The sequence below is a fragment of the Diadema antillarum genome, unplaced genomic scaffold (genome assembly GCF_040938485.1).
Source record: "Diadema antillarum isolate AM-2024a unplaced genomic scaffold, OU_Dant_1.0 seq00001366_RagTag, whole genome shotgun sequence".
NCBI classification, from domain to species: Eukaryota; Metazoa; Echinodermata; class Echinoidea; order Diadematoida; family Diadematidae; genus Diadema; species Diadema antillarum.
Genome location: NW_027272128.1, coordinates 310,165 through 332,011, shown reverse-complemented (window position 1 = coordinate 332,011; position 21,847 = coordinate 310,165). Strand labels below are relative to the sequence as shown.

General features: G+C 38.7%; 1 protein-coding gene across 1 annotated transcript in view; it reads left to right on the top strand.

Moving 5' to 3' along the window:
* The window catches only part of LOC139708678 (pantothenate kinase 3-like), a 34,644-nt gene extending 18,885 nt beyond the window's left edge, over nucleotides 1-15,759 (top strand). Inside the window, exons 3-8 of the mRNA XM_071620612.1 lie at nucleotides 5,014-5,375; nucleotides 9,224-9,474; nucleotides 9,889-10,065; nucleotides 11,045-11,168; nucleotides 13,745-13,870; nucleotides 15,322-15,759. Of these exons, the coding sequence (XP_071476713.1) occupies nucleotides 5,014-5,375; nucleotides 9,224-9,474; nucleotides 9,889-10,065; nucleotides 11,045-11,168; nucleotides 13,745-13,870; nucleotides 15,322-15,564 (1,283 nt within the window). The 3' untranslated portion in view covers nucleotides 15,565-15,759. The remainder of the gene's footprint in view (nucleotides 1-5,013; nucleotides 5,376-9,223; nucleotides 9,475-9,888; nucleotides 10,066-11,044; nucleotides 11,169-13,744; nucleotides 13,871-15,321) is intronic.
* The last annotated feature ends 6,088 nt before the right edge of the window (nucleotides 15,760-21,847 follow it).

Sequence of the window (21,847 nt, the reverse complement as noted above, 5' to 3'; positions counted from 1 at the left end):
ACTGTCATGAGACAATCCATTCTTCATGCATGTCTTGCCAGAAATTATGATAACACATGCTCTCAAGAGGCTAATACTGACTGCTACATATAAGTAGTTTAAATTCTCCTGTAATTTTAAAATGTTTGAAAACATGTTACATGCTTACTTGGATTTGAAATTGAAGGTCTCTTGGAAAGTTAATCTATTGCCTATCTCATGGTCATTCAGCTGGAACTTGAAAGCATAGTAGTCTTGAGCATAACTTGAATAGCTTTGTCAAACATCCTTATTTCCAGTCTTCTTCACACTTTGAAGTGAAACATATCTTCACAACTTTAAATGAATGGAGATAAAAGTGTCATTTTTTAAAATTGATTTTGTCAAATATCCTTATTTCCACTCTTTTTCACATTTTGAAATGAAGCACATGTCTTCACAACTTCAAAACATTCAAATAACTGTAGATAAAAGATGCCATCTTTTAATTATGGAAGTGTACAACATACCTTTGGCATTAGTGTATAACTTACACATCATGGAATGTTTATGACATATTTTGTGGGATGATAAGATTATGTGACCGTGCATCACAAAACCAACAATAAGTCTTACACACTGATTTTGTGTTAGGACTGAAAATAGGTGATATGGGCCAACCCAACCAATCTTGAGTTTTTCATATTTTCTGAAAGAGCAAGTCTTCTTCTGCATTGTATATTATACTTAAGTTTAGGATCATAAAACAAAAAGGAAATTGTGTTTTTAGCAATCTTTTTCTGGAACACTTTTTTGATAGAATAATGTGATTAGGTGTTTCTCATAGAGTCCTCTTTTCATTTCTTTAAAAAAAAAAAACTTTCAACTCCAATAACTTTAGGAAGGATGATGCTACTACTCTGAAAGTTGGCATTGATCATCTACAGAATGTGTTAATAAAGCATGCAAAGCTTAATCTGTTAATCTCTTCATTGTTGCTGCTCCATTGGTTAACATCCTGTTACTTGTTCCATTCATTGCAGAGCTAGCACTGCTTAATGAAGATTAAGCGCGTGAATAGACGCTATACTTCAGAGCCCCTTTACTCAGTTCACATTTTCCAGAGTGTGTGCTTCATTCCAATATTAGGATAGGTTAGGAGAGTCCATTTATATCGAGTTATACATCATTTTTAAGCTTAAAGTTTGCTCTTTTAGAATCTTCTCTTAACTGAAAATCCATGTCGAGCGACTTTTCTTGGTGTTGCGATGCAGGGTCACAATGGTAGGTGTTCATGTCATTCACAGAATGATGTCTTTTCTATGCAGATTCATATTGCCTGTACGATTGAACATGCATTTCTGTTTGTTTCCTGACATTGTTCTAAGGAATGTCTGCCTTTGTTGTATTTTTCAGGCTCTCCCAGGAGCAAAAGTGAGGCTGAGGCAGCAGGGTTGTGAGTACAAATTCAGATTTACATGTAACATCAAGAGTTCTGGTGAGTCTCGACGAAAACTACTCCAAATTGCCTGCCCATGTCCTGATTTATTCCTACTTTTTTTCTCAAATGTCCTACTTTTTCCCTCTCATGTCCTACTTTTTCCTACTTTTTTAGAGATTCTGTTCCTACTTTATTCCTACTTTTTTACATTATCCCGCTTGAAAGCCTGCATTGGTATCAGTGCACAATGGCTAACTAACATGCAGCTGTATGCTTTTTGCATTCATACAGTACAACCATATGTAGCCCAGGAAACAAACAAAACAAAGCAAAATGACACACAACAAAGTACCATTTGCCTTCAAGTGTGCACACTAATTCACCATTCAAATCTTTTGGTTGAAACATTATTGAGAAGTAGAAACTCCATTGCACATGTCGCTTTGACCCTTTTGTTCTGTGTGTGTGTGTGTGTATGTGTGTGTGTGTGTGTGTGTGTGTGTGTGTGTGTGTGTGTGTGTGTGTATGTGTATGTTTGAATGTGTGTACCGGTACTTGGTGTAGTGCACCATGTAGGTCTTACTGTATCTTGAGAAAAAGCAAGGCAGCAATCACTGTGTATGTGTGTGTGCTGTCTTTATCACTGTTACATGTACTTGATAAGTGCTAATGTCTTCCTTTGCTATTTACAGCAGTTTATAGGGTACCAGTAGACTTAATGTGTTTTTACACCTGCTGGCATTATTGAAGAATAGGAAATTGCATTCCTCCATCAGTGTGCTGTGTTCCGCAGCTCAGTTTATTTTGTTTAGCAAAATAGCAATTTGTGACTAGATGCTATTGATCGTCTAAAAAAAAAAAAAAAAAAAAAAAAAAAAAACCTAGCTGATTGGTATAACATGTTTTTCTTTGTATAATACATGTATGCCGGTATGCCATATATTTAGCAAGTCTAATTTTTCGCGAATCAGGACTTACCGACAATTTGGCGAGTTGTTAAATTCGTGACTGTGGAGTACACTACTGTATGGAGAAATATGTACGTGCACATCACATTCATATTGGAATCAGAGTTGATATTTTGGCGTGTTTTTAGATATTTGCCATATACAGTAAAAACATCATGTCCCATAAGTAGTTTGTGGCAAAGGCAGTCATATTATTGTCCTTAAATGATCTGTGACTTTGAATTTTTTATGCTGCTACACCTGTTTTTAATAGAGAAATATTAGATAATGTAACTAAATTGAAAATATTATATCTGTGCGAGCACGCACACACACACACAGACAAATCAGAAATTTACTAAAATTTGCCATTTTGAGAGAAAAACTAGAAACTCCAATTTCTTAAATGCCTATTTAGGGATCAGTCATAAATTTTGTCATAAGCTTTGGAAAATTCTACAGTTAAAATGAACAATTATATACCGGTAGTTCAAATGATAGAGAAAATTTTGCTGTACGAGCATCTTACAAAACACTAACAATGAATAGTAAAAAATATGATGAAAGTATTCAGCATCAAACCACAGAAATGTGGTTTCTGGAATTTGATGCAGGTTAATTGTGAGTGTGTGTACTTGACATCGTTGTTGGTTGATTGCTTTTACTTTTTGATCTGTGGCTATGGAGAAGATTGGATGGAGGGCCTTTTTCCCTCATTTCTTTTATGTATATGTTTGTTTGTGTGTGTATATTTTGGTATTTGGTACATGAACTCATCTAAAAATCCATGTCAAGGTAAGCTGTACCCACAATTGAGTAGGATTTCCTGATATCTCCCAGGTACCAGTGGTGCAGTGCCTGCGGTTGCTTTGCGGGATTTCAGACTCAAAAAGTTAATTGACTGTGTATAAATCACGCTTCTGAAACATACACTCCCATTCATGTTCAAAGTGTGCAAACCATTCAGACACTCAAATGAGTCTCCTTGCTGACTGCCAGTGTTCTGCAAAAGACATGCTATACAGTTGCTGTGTCACAAAATTCATGCCGTGTTAATGAAGCATGGTATACATGATATGCATGATAAGTATACATACAGTTGTACATTGCACATACTCTAAATATGCATACTCTAGGATGTGGTGGGAGTGAATGCAAGGTCCTGTTGAGCTCCACCTCAGCTCCACCTCAATGTTTTTTGGGGTGAAACTATGTAACACGGCCAACTGAATCTAACAAGATGTGATTGCAAGATATCTCAGGACAATCAAAGCCAAACATGACTTGAGAAATGTGTACAATGAAAGAAACACAATTCTAGTTTGCTTAGATAGATGTATGAAAACAGCTTTATATAGGGGCCTACATGAAACTAGTGTCTAATCAAGCTACAACCCAGTTCCTTCTGTACACAAGGGTGAATACTAATTTATCTGCTACTCAAGCCTGTAGTGACTGGATCACCAGCACCTGGTCAGGACATGGACCTAGTAGACAGGTCAGGGGCATAAATTCCTCTTTTTAATGCAAGGGTCAGAAGGAGTTGACAGTGCTGCTAAGTACTCTAGCATGTGGCAGCTGAGTTCTATGATCTGGAGCACACCCAGTACCTCCTTTGGTGATATGTAGTAAAACCGATATTTACGTGATATCAAGCAGTACTCTTTTTGTGCACTCACCTACCAGAGTAGGACATCTTATGTGCAGCTGTGTATGATTTTTCATTTTGTGTGCATGTCATTTTTCAACAATTGAAAAACTCTTGATTTAATTTACAATTATGGCTTCTTTCTCTGTTATCAAATAACATCCTCACATTCCTGTAAATACCATGAGAGGCCCCTAAATATTGCAGTTGTTCCTTTGTGGAGTGGCTTGCTCTAACTGCACCTTTAACATGTTTTAGAACATGGACAATATACTTGATGCACACAGTATTTTCCACAGTCACCAATAATATGGATTTGTGCTGCATTTATTTTGTTAGACTTGTTCACAAATGTCAATGTATACACTGCAGGTGTAGTTTCTTTGTAATGTGTAGAAGAATATTAGTAACCAAGTAGGATAGCTTCTATGGCTCAAACGACTATACCCCGTAGTTGAGGACTGTATACCTGTAAGATGGCAAAGTGTGTAGCTCTTAACTGATCCATAAATTGATTTGTCTGACTTTGCTTTAATGTTTAATTGTCCATTGTTAGGATACATTTCTCTCTCAAAGTGCTAGGCAATTTTACAATGATGTGATTTGTGAGAACTGTGTACAGTATTTGTTTACTAGAGTTCTCTCAGTGGTTAGTGTCCTCGGAGTAAAAGCTTATGAGAATGCCCACAATGTGAACCATCCGGTGCATGACACAATCGCTAAATTTCTGTGGTGTGCAAACAAATAAATCATGAAAAGAATGCTATGCCCACGTGCTGGCTATTCCTCAAAACTTCTTTTCATATCCCTTTGGCCTCTGGCATCACAGATCTCACTGTACTATTTTGTTGGGCTGAGTAAAAATAAAAACAATCCAACAAAACAAAACTACCTCTTGACATTACTTTCTTTTATAGAAAAAAACTAGGAACATTGCTATATTAAAAAAAGAAAAAAAAAAACTTGTTTTGGGGTTCTGCTTAGTTATAGTTCATCTTTCTTGTGCTTTTTACTAACAGCCATGCCATGGTGCGGTGTTGACATTGGCGGAACATTAGTGAAGCTGGTCTACTTTGAGCCTACAGACATCGAAAATGCAGACACAAAGGACGCCAGCGTAGAGCCTGGTACTCTGGAGAAAATCCAACGCTACCTCACATCCACCGTGGCCTATGGCGAGACGGGCGTCCGCGATGCTCACCTCCAGATTGAAAACGTGAAGGTTTTGGGGCACAGCGGGACGATACACTTCATACGCTTTCCAACCTACAACATGTCTCAGTTCCTAGAGTTGGTCCAAGACAAGAATCTTTCCAGTGTTTCCAATAGACTCCATGCTACCGGAGGCGGAGCTTACAAATTTGAACATGACATTCTTGAGGTAATGCACGAATTGATTTCTGTTGTAGTTGTTGTTCCAGTTTGTATGTTTTGTTTTGTTTTATATATATCTATGTGCTTGTCACTTCAAAAATATTGGCCCTCCAGCGTCCAGAGCTTGCCATCATGCATTAGGAAAGTCAATTATGTATTTCAGCTTTTCACTTTCAGGATCCAGGTATGTTTCAAAGAACAAATCTCATGGTTTTTTGAAAAAATGTATCATGGAATTTATGGGAAGTAGATTTCTTACATTTGATTCCAACTACAGGTAGGTACAATTGTCAAAGACCTGTGTCATTTTAGGCGCTATTTATTAAGAGTTATGATTGATTATATAGTTGATTTCTATCATAAGTCTGTGGCTGCCTGTGTGGTAAGGAAATTTACAATCGACTACATCTTTTGATAAGACGGGGGACCTGGTATTAAAAGCCATTAAGGTAAAGATTGTTTTTCAAGGGTGGTCATCTGTTTGGAGTAAAGTCATCAAAGTTTGTCATGAGTGGAGTGACTAGTAGGTTATGTTTTATTTCCTCTTTGTTGAGCGCCATGCAAAGTAGAACTCTTCCACATCATGGGTCCTGTGTGAGTGAGCCTTTCCTTGTCCTCTCTTGCAGGAAGAAAATAATGATATTTGTAATGTAAATTTACAGAAATATTGACCTTCTTGGAGCCTTTGTAGTCCCACGATTTTCTTTTGTCACGCCCTGTTTGTGCATTCCTGGAAAAATGATTGGGTTATTTTCATCTTTTTGATCCATGGGGAGATTTCAACCAAACTTGAAAAAGAATCGTCTTCAGGGAAATGGGAGCGTTCTTCAAAAAAACTTGTTTCTGGAGAGTTGTTCTCAGGGTGGTCTCACTTTTCTCAAACGAAAGTTTAAAAGTGGGATGTGTGATGGTACCAGAGACAAAGCTTACATTTTCAGCTTTTGAACAACTTTTTACGAAATATTCAGACATGGCAAATTTACCATTCATAGCTCAGCACTTGCCCTGCATGATGCTTTGTGCTGTATTGTAGAGCAGAGTTCAGCTTGACTGGGTACATTAGCTAAAATTAATAGATGTACAGGGTGTATACAAGTAGGTCAGGGCTCACTTGACAATATCTGGGGAATTAAACGCAGAACTTTGTTTGAATGGTCACACTTTAGTACACAGCAGGAATGTGAGCAATGTGTAGCAGTTTAAACGTTCAGTTGTTGCTCTGCAATTGGAAAGGGAATGCATCCACATTTTGGGGCCTTTTTTATTCACGTGGCATTTTGTTCAATGAACAGTGGTGGCATGTAATGGTGTCCAATAAATCGTTGCCAGTACCACGGGAGAAAATTTATGTCCTCCAGATCTAATAAAACAGCAACAAAATCAAACTCGTGTAGGCCTCTAACTGATGTGTTTAAAGATACATGTACAATGTATGTGGATCTGATTGGCTCCTGGTGTTGGGTGTTGTCGTCTGTATTTTGTGTGTGTGTGTGTGTGTGTGTGTGTGTGTGTGTGTGTGTGTGTGTGGTTGCTTCAGTTTTCATAATCTCGTTAAGGAAATCTGGTGAGTGAATTTGGCAGTTGGATACTATGAGAAGTGCGTGTCTATACACTGTAGGTGACCGTTTAAGAGCAACAGAGTTAAAAAGAAATGTGTGAAATCATGTTCCGCTGTCATGGTTGAGAAACACCCCTGGAGGGGTGCAGTATTTTTTTTTTAATTGTTTGCATTGTGGGCAGGCTGACAGAGACCTTCAGTTAATGCGAACCAATAACAGAGCCATGCAGACATGTCATGCTCTATGCATGTACAAACAATTGTTTGAATGGAAGCTGGCATTGCGTTTGTTTGGTGTGATCTCTGTGCATTAAGCTTTTTTCAAGGCTGCGTGATTGTTCCCGGCTTTCCGAAGGGTTCAGGCAAATGTGTGTCACTGTTTGAGCACTTCTCTCTGATAAAGGGCAGAAAGAGAAGTGTTGTGTCAGTGTAGACAACATTACCACTCATCACAGTCTGATTTCTTTCTTTCTTTTTTAAATCTTGCTGCATATCTTGTGTTGAAACTTTGCTTCTCATGATACCGAGTATGTATCCCTTGCAAACATTGATAAGCAGAGTGGAAAAAAGATAATGAGATGAGAGCATGATGTGATGAGTGCCTTTTTGTCGTGTCAACCACTTCATGTTCAACATTCTGACGTGGTTCATTGCAGGGGTTCATTGTATTAATCCGTATTGGGTGTATATTGTGTTTTTCCAAAAAGTGTCATATTTCTGCTGACACAAGAGGATGATACAAGAAAGTGACACACTTTGCAGAAATCCACTTCAAGTTCAAGTCAGTCATTCTGCATGGGCAAAGGCTGCAACCATCTCTCCGCAAAGCTTTGCTCTTTGTTAATTCAAGCAAACCTGTGCTCAAACATCGAAGAGATTGATCCAGATGACATTTTAATACCAAAAAAAAAAAAAATGATATAGATGGGAGCAAGATCATGTGTGCACTGTGAAAATTGAGCAACAAATGTTTATACTCCAAAATTCACTAGCTAACCAATAAAAAGATCTTATAACATTTTAGCAGTGTGATTACATTTTTAGTGAGTGCATTATTGTGAACATATGTGTTTTGTCACTTCTGTAATTGTGAGGAGTGAGTCAGTGGCTGTATATCACATGCTGGCCTTTTATTTCCGGAAGGTCAATGGTAGCTGCACTCTAGTTTCTCAACTCAAGAAAATTGACTGAGCTGTCCCTTTTGTTGTACATTACATTTAATGTTTTGAACAAGGGTTTAGTTCATGACTATGTAACAAGCCTTACGCATCTGGGTATCAATGCGGTGACAGAAGCTTGTATTTCAAATTTTGGTGAAAATCGCTCTTTTTGATTAATTGTCAGATTATCAGTCAAGTGATGTCCTCTCCAAACCCTAGCTGTCTTACCTCCAAATCGAAGCCATCATGGCATGCCAAAGGAAACGCAATCCCATTTGTTGTAGTGCTTTTGCTGCCATGTTTTTTCATTCTCTCCTGCACATTTGACATGTTTGAGATACGAGGTTTTGTCGCCCCAACAGCGATACGTTTCCTTCTCACAGGATCTGTATATTTGTGAGGCCAGATCTCAGAAAGACATCTGGTAATTAGAGGCATGTGAGGAACAGGTAGATCACTTTGTAATCGAATTAATGGTGTCCTAATGCCTCCTGTTGGCCTGTTGAGGCCATTCCTGGTTCCCCTGGTGCCCGGACCAAGGGAAGTCTGTGAAATGAAACAGCAGACTGTGTGAAGCTAATTCTGGCAGATTTCACTGACACTGTAAACCTTTTGAGTTCATGCATGCAATGTTGAGAATTACTAGTAGGTCAGAAACTCAGAGATCTCTTGAATGTTAATCCTCTCATTTAAAGTCTTACTTTTTTATAGCACATATTAGGTGATGGCTGGCATGTGGTAATGAATATACTTTCCCTCTTTTGGATTTAGGGAGCCTTGATTTTCCTGAAAAAAAAAGTTTTCAAAGATTGTGTTAAAATCCAGTGTTTCTTCCTTTCTTTTTTTTTTTCTTGGGGGGTGGGGGGAGGGGGCTGTTTGTGTTGCCTGTTGTTTATAAGAAGGTGGTCCATAATTCTGGAGGTAGCAGTGTATAAATGACACTCTCACCAAAATTTTGATTTGACAAATGAATGACACAACTTGTTGTTGGCTTCTGATGTCTTTGTAGGGGTCAAAGTGTCATTGAGCTCTAAGAGACAATTAGAAGTGGAATGAGAAGGATGAGAATAGATCTAGTAGGAGCAGGAATGTGATGTCACATCATAGTGTTGTATTTTCCCCCATTCTTGTTTTCAGACTGTGAACATGCAGCTCGTCAAAGCAGACGAGTTCAAGTGTCTTATACGAGGGATTCACTTTGTGGACAGGCTGCTACCCAACGAGTGTTACTACTGGAACAAGCCAGATCCCCTGGACAATGAGGCCAGCGAGAAGCTGCCTTTTGACTTCAAGGACCCTTACCCCTACCTCGTGGTCAACGTCGGCTCTGGTGTCAGCATGCTAGCCGTACGATCACACAACGATTTCCACAGAGTCACTGGGACAAGGTATGTGGGTGGTAGATCAACTCTGGGGCGAGAAAACGCACTGTATGTCTTTATGCCAAAGAAGTGAGATTGCATTTGTGTTCTTGATATGAAAAGCAGTAAAAGGTAACAGAGAATGCTACCCATTGGTATCTAGTGTGTTGCACTGCTGAATATTCTGTGCATCTTTACTGAATTTATTAATGAACAAGTATAAAGTACAGTTGTCAGAAACAGGTAGATTGGTGACTGAAGGCCACAGGAATTATTTGTTTATTTCAAATACAGATTTGAACATGAAAATACATTCATCTACCATTGCATGGGTATGGGATCCAGAAATGAGAGATAATAATCAAGTATAGATTTGATCTGTCTTTATTGAAGTCGAGAGATGCCAGTGTAATGATTCATGGTTTCCTTTGTCCCCTTCAGTCTTGGTGGAGGGACATTCCTTGGCCTGTGCTGCCTACTGACCGGCTGTGAAACCTTTGAAGAAGCCTTGGACATGGCGTCCAAGGGCGACAACACTAAGGCGGACAAACTGGTCAGGGACATCTATGGTGGGGACTACGCCCTCTTTGGTCTGCCTGGTTCCACAATTGCCAGCAGGTTAGGGCAGTTGATTTTGCCTTATTTTACTCTTTTTATTCTTTATTTATCTCTCCTTCCCCCCCCCCCCTCCACACACACACACACACACACACACACACAATATCAATTACCCCTTGACATATATAACCCTGAGATATATCCATGTAGTTCACAGGGCTATCAAATAGTGTATTTCCTCTTCATCCATATTGAGAATTTTTATGTTTGGAAATGAAAAAGATGTGTTCTAAGATTTAATATAATAATTGTCAAAATCTGAAATTTCCGTATTATTCAACCAAAATGACTATTGCGTCTTGCCGTGAAATCTTTTTGTCTGTTATTGTGCACCAGTTTGTTATTTGGTGTAATATATACAATGTAGAGGTTAACAGACAGGAGGTTGAGGGATATGGACAAATGCAGATTATTTGTAATTTGGTCTTAAAGATAATGATTTCACAGCCTGAATCAGGACCATAAGCAGTGGAACTACAGAAGCTAGACAAAATGACATCAAGATGCTCCCTAGTAGTTACAGAAGTACTGAAAATTTTCTGTGTGATTTGTTGGAAAGTTGAGAATATTGCAGTGTGCAATTATCAATGGATGCTTCCATGTGGTTCTAGAAGTAGCAACAACGCATTTACTCGTACAGTAGTACGCAAGTCGATTTAAAGTAACGAGGTACATGTACAATGTTGTCAGGTTTACCTGAGATTTTATGGAGGGAATTTTGTTATTGATCTATGACTTGAAATTGATCAAAGGCAGAAAGCTGCAATTATGCCTATGAGTTGCCGCAATCTTTTTTCTTTCTTTTTTTTCTTTCTCACGACTTGGTTTGTGTTAACAGGTATAAAATGTGTTGTCTGCCAAAACCACATTTTATGAATGTATTGTAAATATCAATACAACATTAGGTAAAAATGTTAGTTAAGAAAGAAATATGTGTATGTTTTTTCCTGTACTATATCTTCTTTGTTTCTTTCTCCAGCTTTGGCAACATGCACATCAAGGAAAAGAGGGAGGAAGCCAGCAAGTGTGACCTAGCACGGGCAACTCTTGTGACCATCACAAACAACATTGGCTCCATAGCCATGATGGCTGCCATGAGAGAGGTTAGACCGTTATCTAGCTCATTCAGAAAGTCTGTGTCTGACGTGTGTGTGTATGTGCGTCTTTACGCAGGCTACTTCATGGAATACAACACAATGGATGGCTGTATTCCATCAGTCTTTCAGGGTACACAGAAAAGGACCAGCAAACACAGATGCACCCCATATCTGTAGGATTGTGTGTGGACTGTGCATGTTTCTCCGCACAGTGAAACCCTGTTATAATGAGTTCGGTTATAACGAGGAACCGCTTATAACGAGGTGATCGCGTCGGTCCCGTTTTCCTTTGCATGTAAACCTATGGCAGAACGAATCGGTTATAACGAGTTCAGTTATAACGAGATTCCGGTTACAATGAGGATATTTTAGGTGCGTCATGATATAGAAAAACATAAGCAATTTGATCGGATACAACGAGGTTCCATTTCTCGACCTGCCGCTTTCAAACATGCGACGAACGAAACATTGAGAAGCGAATTCACGCTATCCCCGTTTTACAGAGTCTGTGCTGAACGCAGTAACACACTGCACAAATGCCCGTCCCGTCTAAATCTCTACATGTACTATCTGAAGCGGGAAGACTCGGAAACAAACATGTTTCAGTCCCGCCGTTATCCTTATTTACCGCCCATTATCTGTGACGAATAACCGAGTACCGTTCCTTCCATGTTTCTTCTAAACCACATAGCATAATCATAATCATTCCATTTTCTTTTTCGCGAGGTTCCATTTCTTGACTTGCCGCTTTCAAACACGTGACAAACGAACATTGAAAACAGAATTCACGCTATCCATGTCTCTTTCCCGTTTTGCAGAGTAGTTCATGTTTTCTTCTAAACCATGCGATAAGACACAGAAATACCTTCCGATGTTCCTACTAAGTTATTGAATAAAGTCATTCGATTTTCTTTTTCGCGAGATACGTGTACGTGATATTAGGTCAGACCACACCGCAACAAGAGAAAAAAAATACATGTATAACGCATTCAAAAGCTTTTCATGTAGTGACACTCGTGGCCAAAATGGACAATAGTATTGGAATGCATGTGCAACTCATCATTATATCCTTTCCATTTTTAGTTCGGACTTCCAGTTGTTTTGCTGGCTAGTATGTATGAGTGTATATATGATTAAAGCTGATATGATTAATGAAATCATAGCGATCTCGCCGGGTGACAGTAGCATGAAAATAGTTGAATAACGCATGTTAATCTACTTAATTGAGTCGCTGTTTAGAAAAAGAAACAGTCCCATTTAACAGTTTGAATAGATCTGGGATTGTTCATTATCATGTAATAAATGATAATATAAATATGAGTGTGTATGATTAAAGCCAAAATAATTAATGAAATCATCGCGATCCCGCTGGTTGACAGTAGCGTAAAAATAGTTGAATAGCGCATGTTAATCTACTTAATTGAGTTGGTGTTCAGAAAAAGGAACAAATGCATTTAACAGTTTGAATAGATCTGGGTTTGTTCATTATCATTTAACACTGCATTTCACAATGAAGATTTTTCCTTCTTTCAGAATGGTCTATGAGGTATACAGATTTGCGTAAAAAGGATCACAACCTTCCAAGATCAATCCTGTCGCATATTTTTCAAGAACGGGTGTACAAAACGCGAAGAGATTTTCAGAAGAAAATAAAGAACGCATTTTTTAATCCCTTCGGGTGCAACGATAATACATTGTATAGGATTACAGCCAAAATGATTCATGAAATCATCGTTTTCCCGCTGGGCACCAATAGCATAACATACCTCACAAGTTACGATAAAGTACGCATGTATGTTACTCTATTTGCGCTGGTGTTTAGGAAAATTGAAACGCATCTTATACAATCTGATTTTGCTCATTGTCATTTTACACTGTACACTGTATTTCTCAAACGAAAATACATTCTTTCAGAATGGTTCGATACAAGAGGAAGAGATAGGTGTAGAAAGAATCACGAATATGATCCTGCCGAGTAGGCCTACTTCTCAAGAACATAATGTGCAACTATTATGCGAAGAGATTTTTGTAAGAAAAGTAAAGAATTAACGCATTTCAACCCCTTCTTTTTTCTGTCTTTTTTATGTATCAATTCACAAATAATTTCCCTTTATTGTCTCAATAATAACAGTCCATAATTGTGTAATAACAACGCGAAGGATGTTCTTAAGTTTGATTGACGGGTATATGACATCGTGCTTATGTTTTTCTTTGTTTTTGATGCGTGCGGTTATAACAAGGTAATATCGCCGGTCCCATGGACCTCGTTATAACGGGGTTTCACTGTATATGCAAGCAGCTTGAATTGAAGCAGCTTGGTATATACTTGTGTGTGTGTGTGTTACTATACAGGTAGTGATTACTCTTTTTCAGCTGTTTATATTACTGATGTCAGCATTTAGATTGTAAGTTGCGCAAGGATGTCACCTGATATTTTCTTTTAAGAGATTGTAGTATCATAGTGAATGTGCAATATCTTGTCTGATACATTTGAAGAAACTATTTCAGAGTGAAAATGAAGTAATACAGTATAAGATGTTTAAAAACCTTTCATGCATGTTTTCTATTTGTGTGATTTGCAGGGCATAGAGAGGATAGTGTTTGCAGGAAACTTCCTCAGGACTAACTCCATTGCTCAGAAGATGCTGGCATATGCCATGCAGTACTGGTCCAAAGGAACAATGAAAGCCCTCTTCCTTCAGCATGAGGTAAGTAGCATTCACTTTCACTTTAACCTCTTGAGCCCCATGGTAGCCCACTGCTTTTCGGAGCTGGGTGTGCCATGCACTGTACATGTGGGGTACTGTAAAACATGATATAATTGTGGCATGAATTTTTCGCGAATTGGAGCCGACGGCCTCTTTTGCGGCATGAAATTTTCGCGAACTGCCACTGTCATTCAATGCACATAGTTTAGACACGAACTTTCGCGTGCATTTAAATTTCGCAAATCTTGCCTCTCACGAAATTTCGCGAAATTAAATGCACGCGAACATTCCTCGTTTTACAATATTACAATACAGTATGTCAAAAAAAAAATTACAGCCGGATTTTCGCATTGAAAACTTCCAATATGATTAAACTGTCTGAATGCTACTTCAGGGTCTTAAAATATAACATCTTAGCTATACTTTGCAGGAAGCCCTATTCAATTTGGTTAAGTCGTCACAGAGAAATGTGGATCTTTGTAAAGCATGTCAGGGGTCTGATTCTTCCAAATTTAGTACTTGGATGCTCTTGGAATTGCATAATGTATGAACACAATGGACAGAATTTGGGTGGAAGGGATTCCTGACATGCTCTACAAAACTCCTCATTTCTCTTTGACCACTGAAGGAAATTGAATGGGGCTTTCAGTAAGATGTGGGTAATAAGTTATAGTTTCACACCCTGAAATTGTATTTGGATTGATTCACTATTTTTAAAGTTACCATTGCGGAGGGTCTTGTTGTAATTTTGTTGGGGACATGCGGTATGTAGGCAGTAACGGGCTATTGGGACACACCCAGACATTTATTAACCACACCCAGACATTTTTTGACAGTATCCAGAACAAACTCTGCCTGATAAATCTATGGATGTTTTGATGGGGGAAGGGGGAGCGCACCGGTTATTCATCATGTTATATTCTGCTGTGGCTGCCTGAAAGTGGATCCAGCAGAGGAAATGCTGATATACCCGTATCCTCAGAATACTGTTAAAGTGGAAATTTTCATGCTTTTCGCACAACCAGAAACTAGTGAGAAAATGAAAGAATGCAAATATTTTTTGCTTGCTAAATTTAACAATTTATGTCTTCATCCACGGAATTAAAAATATGCAAAACTCATCTCACCCAGCCAAGCTCAAAAAAATTACTTGACCAAAAATATCCTCCTTTGCAGTATGTTGTCAGATTAGATTTGTTATGTTGTTTGACATGTTTGTATTTCTTTTATGTGTAGGAGAGATTGATGTAGTAAGTTTCTTTTTCAATTCTCCAGTGATGCTTGATTTTGGTGCCACAAATGTCATTACAACCGCGCGTCATAGATTGTGTGGTTCTGCTTCACAAGTGCTCAATGCCTTTCAGTTTGCCCCTCCTTGTTTTGCATCATGGATGTGGAGACAGATTTAATTATATGTTCTCTGTGGTGGTGATGTCTGTGTTTGTGTCTAGGGATACTTTGGAGCAGTCGGTGCATTCCTGGAGAACATCGGCTACGTCGGAGACAGGAGCCCCAGTCCCGACATGGAGCGAAAGCAGAGCACGCCGAAGAGAGTCCCGACGCACTCGCCGGCCAACACTGCCACCACCTCTTCCACAAGCTCATCTACGTCCCCCGGCAGCAAGGGGCAACGTGCAAATGATAGCATGGGCAGTCTCATAGAGAGCAGCTCGGGGGAGGACCTCTCGCTTTGACCTGCCCACTCCGTAGTGGCACCTGTCATCCATCCTTCTATCAGGAATCCTGCCAATGCTGCATCCGTGGCCCCTCCGGTCGAGATGTCATCGGAGAACTTTGAGCCATTCACTCATTTTTCATCGATGATCCCCGGGGCTACTGGTAGTTGTCGTAGATTTTCACAGAAAGATTCATGTGGGTAGGGAATGTAGTGGGGGAAATAAGGGTGGGTAGTGGGGTCGAGATGGTACTGGTCTGGCAAGGGATGACGAGTCAAAAATGCAGGGTCTGTCAAGTGGGTGAGTGTCAAAAGATTATGCAGTTCTTGAATATTACCCATGTTCTGACACAGTGAATGCTTGGGTCTATTTTTATGACACTGGAAAGGTATGATTAACATTAAAAGAGAATTACCATTCAAGAGAACCACTTCCTTCAATGTCCATTAAGCTTTCATACCAATCCAAGCATCTTTTCATTTCTTCTCTCCCTTTGTATCATTGTGGTCCTCTGCCTTTCATCCTATTTTTGGATGCCTTTTTTTCCCCCTTCATCTGCCATGCTATATCATCTAGCGCATTTCAAGTCACTTTGTCATATGTGTTAGTCGGTGCTTAAAGTGCGTTCCGCACCATGCTCAAGTTGATTGTAATGAATCAAGTAAGAAAGAGATGAACAGAATGGTGATAATTGCATCAAATCAGGTGGGGAGGGTTATGGATTTATGACAATTCACATGGGTTTCCATCCAAGAGTGTCATTCGTGGCAACCACACATTTCCCGAGCTAGCTGAGGAGATGCTGCCAGTAGCTCTAAACTCTACTTAAAATTCATCTTGAACATGGCATAGACTTTCACGCAAGCCACTGTGTGCAATTCCTGCAGTTCCGTCTTCCAAGCACTAGTTAGCTAAAGTAGACTGGATGTATAGCGGCACTTGAAAGGGACACTTCCTCTATTAAATAGCATCAATTGCTTGATTTGTTTCATCCCCAACACCTGTGGGATTGTTCTCGCCAATACTTTCTTGAAGCTATCACCCATAAATGGTAGCAAGGTGGAGTGGTGCTCACACTCTCTCGTTACCATAGGGATAAGTGCAGGATACTTAATACATTTACTACCCAAGAGTGTATTTCTTTCTTTCTTTGTTTAGATTTAGGAGGAATAAGTACCTGATGAAGATACGGTGCAGTGTTTGAGTGTATAGCTCTTCCACCTTATGAAAGTAACTGTTTCCCCCCCCCCCCTTTTTTTTTCTGGAGAAGCACTCGCTTTTGACAACTTTCTAGTGGTTTAAATGATTATGCAGCATCGTCGGATTTGCACAATTTTAGCAGAATAGGCAATGTGGTGTTTGGAGGATTTATTCTGTCGTCATTCCACTGGCATAAAGTGATCTTAGACTCAGGGGTTCGTTTCTGCAGTGGTCATCATTGAGGAAGGTCATTGAAGGCAAAGTGACCATTTGAGGTGTCCTTGACCATCACCATGTTAGCTACTGCACAAGATGTGAAGGACCAACTCAGGTGTATGATGTGAGGTCAATCAGGGAAGGGGGGGGGGGGGAGGGAAGGGTTATACGATGATTTGGGACAAGTCTATTTTCCTTCAGGCAGCAGTGAACTGTTGGTGTCAAGCTATGAGGTAACATCTATCTTTTCTTTGTGTGTGTGTCATGAGATAGGACCAATGCATTGTACCGCACGGCTAGACGCATATGGCTTATGCCACAACTGTCATCGCTGCCTCCTTCATGTGGTTTGGTTGTCATCACTCAAAGTTTAAGCAAGTATGGATTTGTTTGACACATGTTTAAGATGTCACTTTAGCTGTATGTCTTCATGATCTTTTCAGTAGGGCCTAGACCAAGTAATGCCGGCATTGCCTGTAGTTTTTTTTTCTTCTTGAAGTAGAGGCCATCAAAGCAGAAAAAAAGATAATCTTGTAAATGTTTAATATAATGCACATTGGGTTTTTTTTTTTTCTTCTTCTTCTTCTTCTTCTTGAATGGGATGTTATTTGATGTTTTCTTGTATTGTTACAAAAATAAGTTGGGAAAGATAGTAGTTATCATGGGGAATACCCATTGATGTCCTTGTCAGCACTGTTTTTCCTCTGTGTATTTCATATTGCTAATTTTGACGGTAGCCACAGTTTTGTTTCATCATGATTTTCATTCAGAGTTCTGGAAAAGTTTGGCCTCCTCCTTTTTAGGAGTATACTCTAAGACAGGGAGACTCTCAGCATTCTGAAAAGCTGAAATATTGAATTGGCAAATCTTACGTTTGTCATCGAACATGTTGGTGGCCATTTGTGTCAATTGTTTTCCTTTCTATAGAGTACTGAAGTGATGATGTCACAGTCTTTTGGTATAGCTTGGGTTGGATCCCAGTGTGAGCATGGTTAGCAACAGTAGTGTTCACAGACCGGGCCAGCTGATGCTATTTAGAACCAGTTTCTGTGGTGATGAATGGCTGTGACATCACATTTTGGTACTGTATAGTGGGAAGAAAGTTAAGACCATGTCTCCTGAAACACAAAATGAAGACTGTATTCTTTTTTAAACTCTCGTTAAGCTTCCTCACTACCAAAAGTGCAAGAATCTCTTTCCTATCCTTAATGATACCCTATTTGAGGTCATTTTATTTATTTATTCTTGCTGTCACCATATTCATACTACTTTTATTTTTCTTTGTTTGCATGGAGCTGTCTTTTTTGAAGATTAGGTTATCCCAGTTTTACGTTACTCTGTCTTCTCAGTTCCTGTAATTGTGATGTGAACAAGACCGTGATGACGATACACACTTTGTTGCTTTATATGTGATTAGGACACAGAAGAAGAGGAAGAGATATCAGGTATGATTATGAACTTATGGTGTAATGTAGCCTTTGACAGATTTTATTGGAAGAAAACACATATGGAAATAGATATGCCCTTCTTAGAAAGCTCGTTAGGCAAGTCGTGACTTTTTTTTTCATGTCAATTATGTTTTTTATGTGTTGTTTATGTTGTTTTTAACCTTAGAAGGGATTTGGTATTGATTTGTACTGTGTAGATTGTAACATTTAAATCCATAAATATATTACTAATTTAAAAAATATATATATTAAGCGTGTACACAGATAGAAAAGGATGGTGTTATTACACATTTTTTTGTTTTATGTTGCTGGTAGCAGTAAACATACAGGATTTCTAGAAAGCATGGGCTTATAATGTTCACTATCCTCCAGTCATGTATGTGTCAGTCTACATTTTTGACTAAAAAAATAGGATTGCAGTAGTAACACACACACAAGATCTCATGTAGAGCTGTAAACAGTGTGACAGCAAAAATGTGACAAGTTGTGTTTTTGTGGAACAGGCTTCAGCAATGCCTCAAAGCATCTTGTAGATGTTGAGTGGCCGTAAAAAAAAGAGAGAAAAAAAACCTGATTGTACGGTTATTCCTCTTTTTTTTGGGGGGGGGGGGCATGTCGCCTGGTGCATATTGGAGTCCTATATTTTTCACTTTATTGTACTTTTTCCCAGTGTCAATTAGAGCAATACAGACAATGCGGTAAAAACTAACAATCAGATTTTTTGATGACTATCAAATTTTCTGGGACACCAGAAAATAGTGCCCTCAAAGGGATTATATCGCACTCATCATTTACGTATATGCCATATGTCAGGCAGCTGTGGCAATAAATATTGCACTTATAGCCATCCATTGTTCAATCAAGTTAGCTATCTGTAAATAGAGTGGTTTATAGAGGATATAAATCAGGATATACAAAGGAAGAATTTATCACCCATGATATTAACCATCTCAAAGATACAAGTGAGGACATTCTGCCACAAATCAGTACCCGTTCCAAAGTTATCTTTTACACTGAGTCAGTAGATAGTCTAGGATTGACCAAAAACTGAGAAGCTCTCTGTTGGTATTTTGTGTATTTGTAGTGCTGCAAGCATCGACTAGGAAAACATATAGCCTCCCCAAGCTGCACTAGCAGGAAATTTAGAGGTTTTACATGTCGCCATCAAAAAGTGCAAAATAACTCCAAAATGTTTGAGCACACATATACTGTCGTTGTTCATTAATACAATTGTACCTGCATTGGCCCAAGAACATATAGTGCAATACCGGGATCAAAATTTGCCATTCATGTACTTACACGCACAAATTGTTCTGACTGTTGTAGATTGTGCAGCATCTTTCGGAGTGAGCCTTCACTCCAAAAACATGCCCCAAAATGTGAAATCCCGTAATCAGTCATGGCTAATCAATACTGTGTACCAAACTTGCCCATTCCAAGTTAATGAGTATTTTCGGTCCCCCCACAGAGCAGTTGTGACAAAGCAAACAGTGGATGGAAGTTGTACCATAGACTCTTTGGCTGGAGAAAGATAGGAGAAAGCAAAATATGACTATATAGTAGGGGAGACAGCCAGCCCATTTATGACCAGAAATGTACCTTTCACAGGGATTGTGAATGGTTTTTATGTATATATAAGCTCTATATTTGATAGCAATATTTATGTTTTTGTCATACATTTGTGCAAGTATATTGCCCGATTTCCCCTTGACAGGTAAGCAATGGAGACTGCCTACTTAGAGACATTTATCGTCGTACTGCAGAATTGGAAAAAGCTGCTCGCAGTATCCATGCTATTCCCAGGAACCCAATTTGTGTGTGTACTATTTCTAACAGTGGGTGTTTGAACAAGACTGAAGAGATCTATGTGTATATTGTTGGAATATTTGTAGTAGTGCTTCATTGAAGCAGATAAGACTCATTTTTGTTTTTATACTCCTTATTTAGTGATGAGCAGGGTCATCCATCCATGTTGTATTTTACAATTGAATTATGTACTAAGACTTAGTCGTTATTACTTCTCATATTACTTTGTATGATTTAATGAAGTTTTGCTATTGAAATGAAATCTATAACTCTAGCATACATGTAGATGACCAGTACAAGTATTTTCTTGTAGCAATGAAAAAAACAAAGACTTTTTTCCACAACTCTCTTGTTACTTCAGTTCTGAAATCAAAGTTGATATTTCAGTTTGAAGCGTTCCTTGGAAGATAAGCAAATAAGTGTGAGTGTTGGCCTCTGATAGGTTTGTATATAACTGGTAGTCCTTTCCTTGTGAATGTAATTCAAACTGTCTGAGAGTACTGTCCTTGCCACATGTGTGAGATGGAATGATAATTACATAATACCTAAAAAGGATGTAGCTATTCGTTTGGTCGATTGCCCGTCACATGACATTGAAATAAAAGTACCATCACTTGCTGTGGCTGTCTTGTTTGAGCCGTGCAGTTTTGTTTGAGCAAAAATGGATAAGGCATGTTTACCATTGCACGGCTCTCACTCATTTTTGTAAACATCTTCAACCGATCAGTTTTGCGCATGTACATGTGTACATACACTTGACGGCTGACTGTGACTGTGCAGCTACTCATTCACCATCATCACAATGGTTGCCATTTCTGTGCTAGATTCAAAAATCTGTGTGGAACCACGTCTGTTCTCGTCCAAGGTGTTGTATGAAGCAATCATGCAGTGGAACAAGATATTGCACTCGGTGTAAGATGAGGTGCACTATTCAACTTGACTTCGCCTTGTTGAATAGAGCGCCTCAATCTTTCACCTCGTGCGAAATCTCGTACAATAGCACTCGTGACCATTCACCATTTGTATGGTGTGCTGGTGGAGAATAAAAGAGACCTTTCTTTCGTCAAGAAGACAAAATATGGGGATTAAATGCCACTCAAAGCACTTTGTGCTGATAAAGACGCATGTATATATCTAAGTTGCTTTACAGTTTACATGTTCTGTGAAGACCAATCTCTGATTAAAATTTCAGATAACCAGACAATGGTAGTGCTGCATCTTATCATTGTTAAATATATTACAATGCTACTGATCATATAAAATTTGCATAATCTAATTCTGTTGGCAAATTAGAATGTGTATGTGTGTGTGTATATATATATATACACACACAATTAATGTTTTGTTGCATTGTTGCTGTTCATAATCAAATAGTTACAAATGGCTAAAGATACTTTTATTTGATAAAAGAATGAAATCGGAATAACTGATTTTAGTTTCAAGAGCCAATGTCTGTAAAGATGTTCTGATTGTCAAATGTCGCCACATACATAAATGTTATTAATCATAATTTATTTTGGATGTGCTTTCTGCCCATAGCCGACTAGTTATACTAAAACGATGTATTGACTCTTAGTGAGTAGTTGTAATTGCATAAATTATATTTGTGATATCCTAACCAAAGCACAATC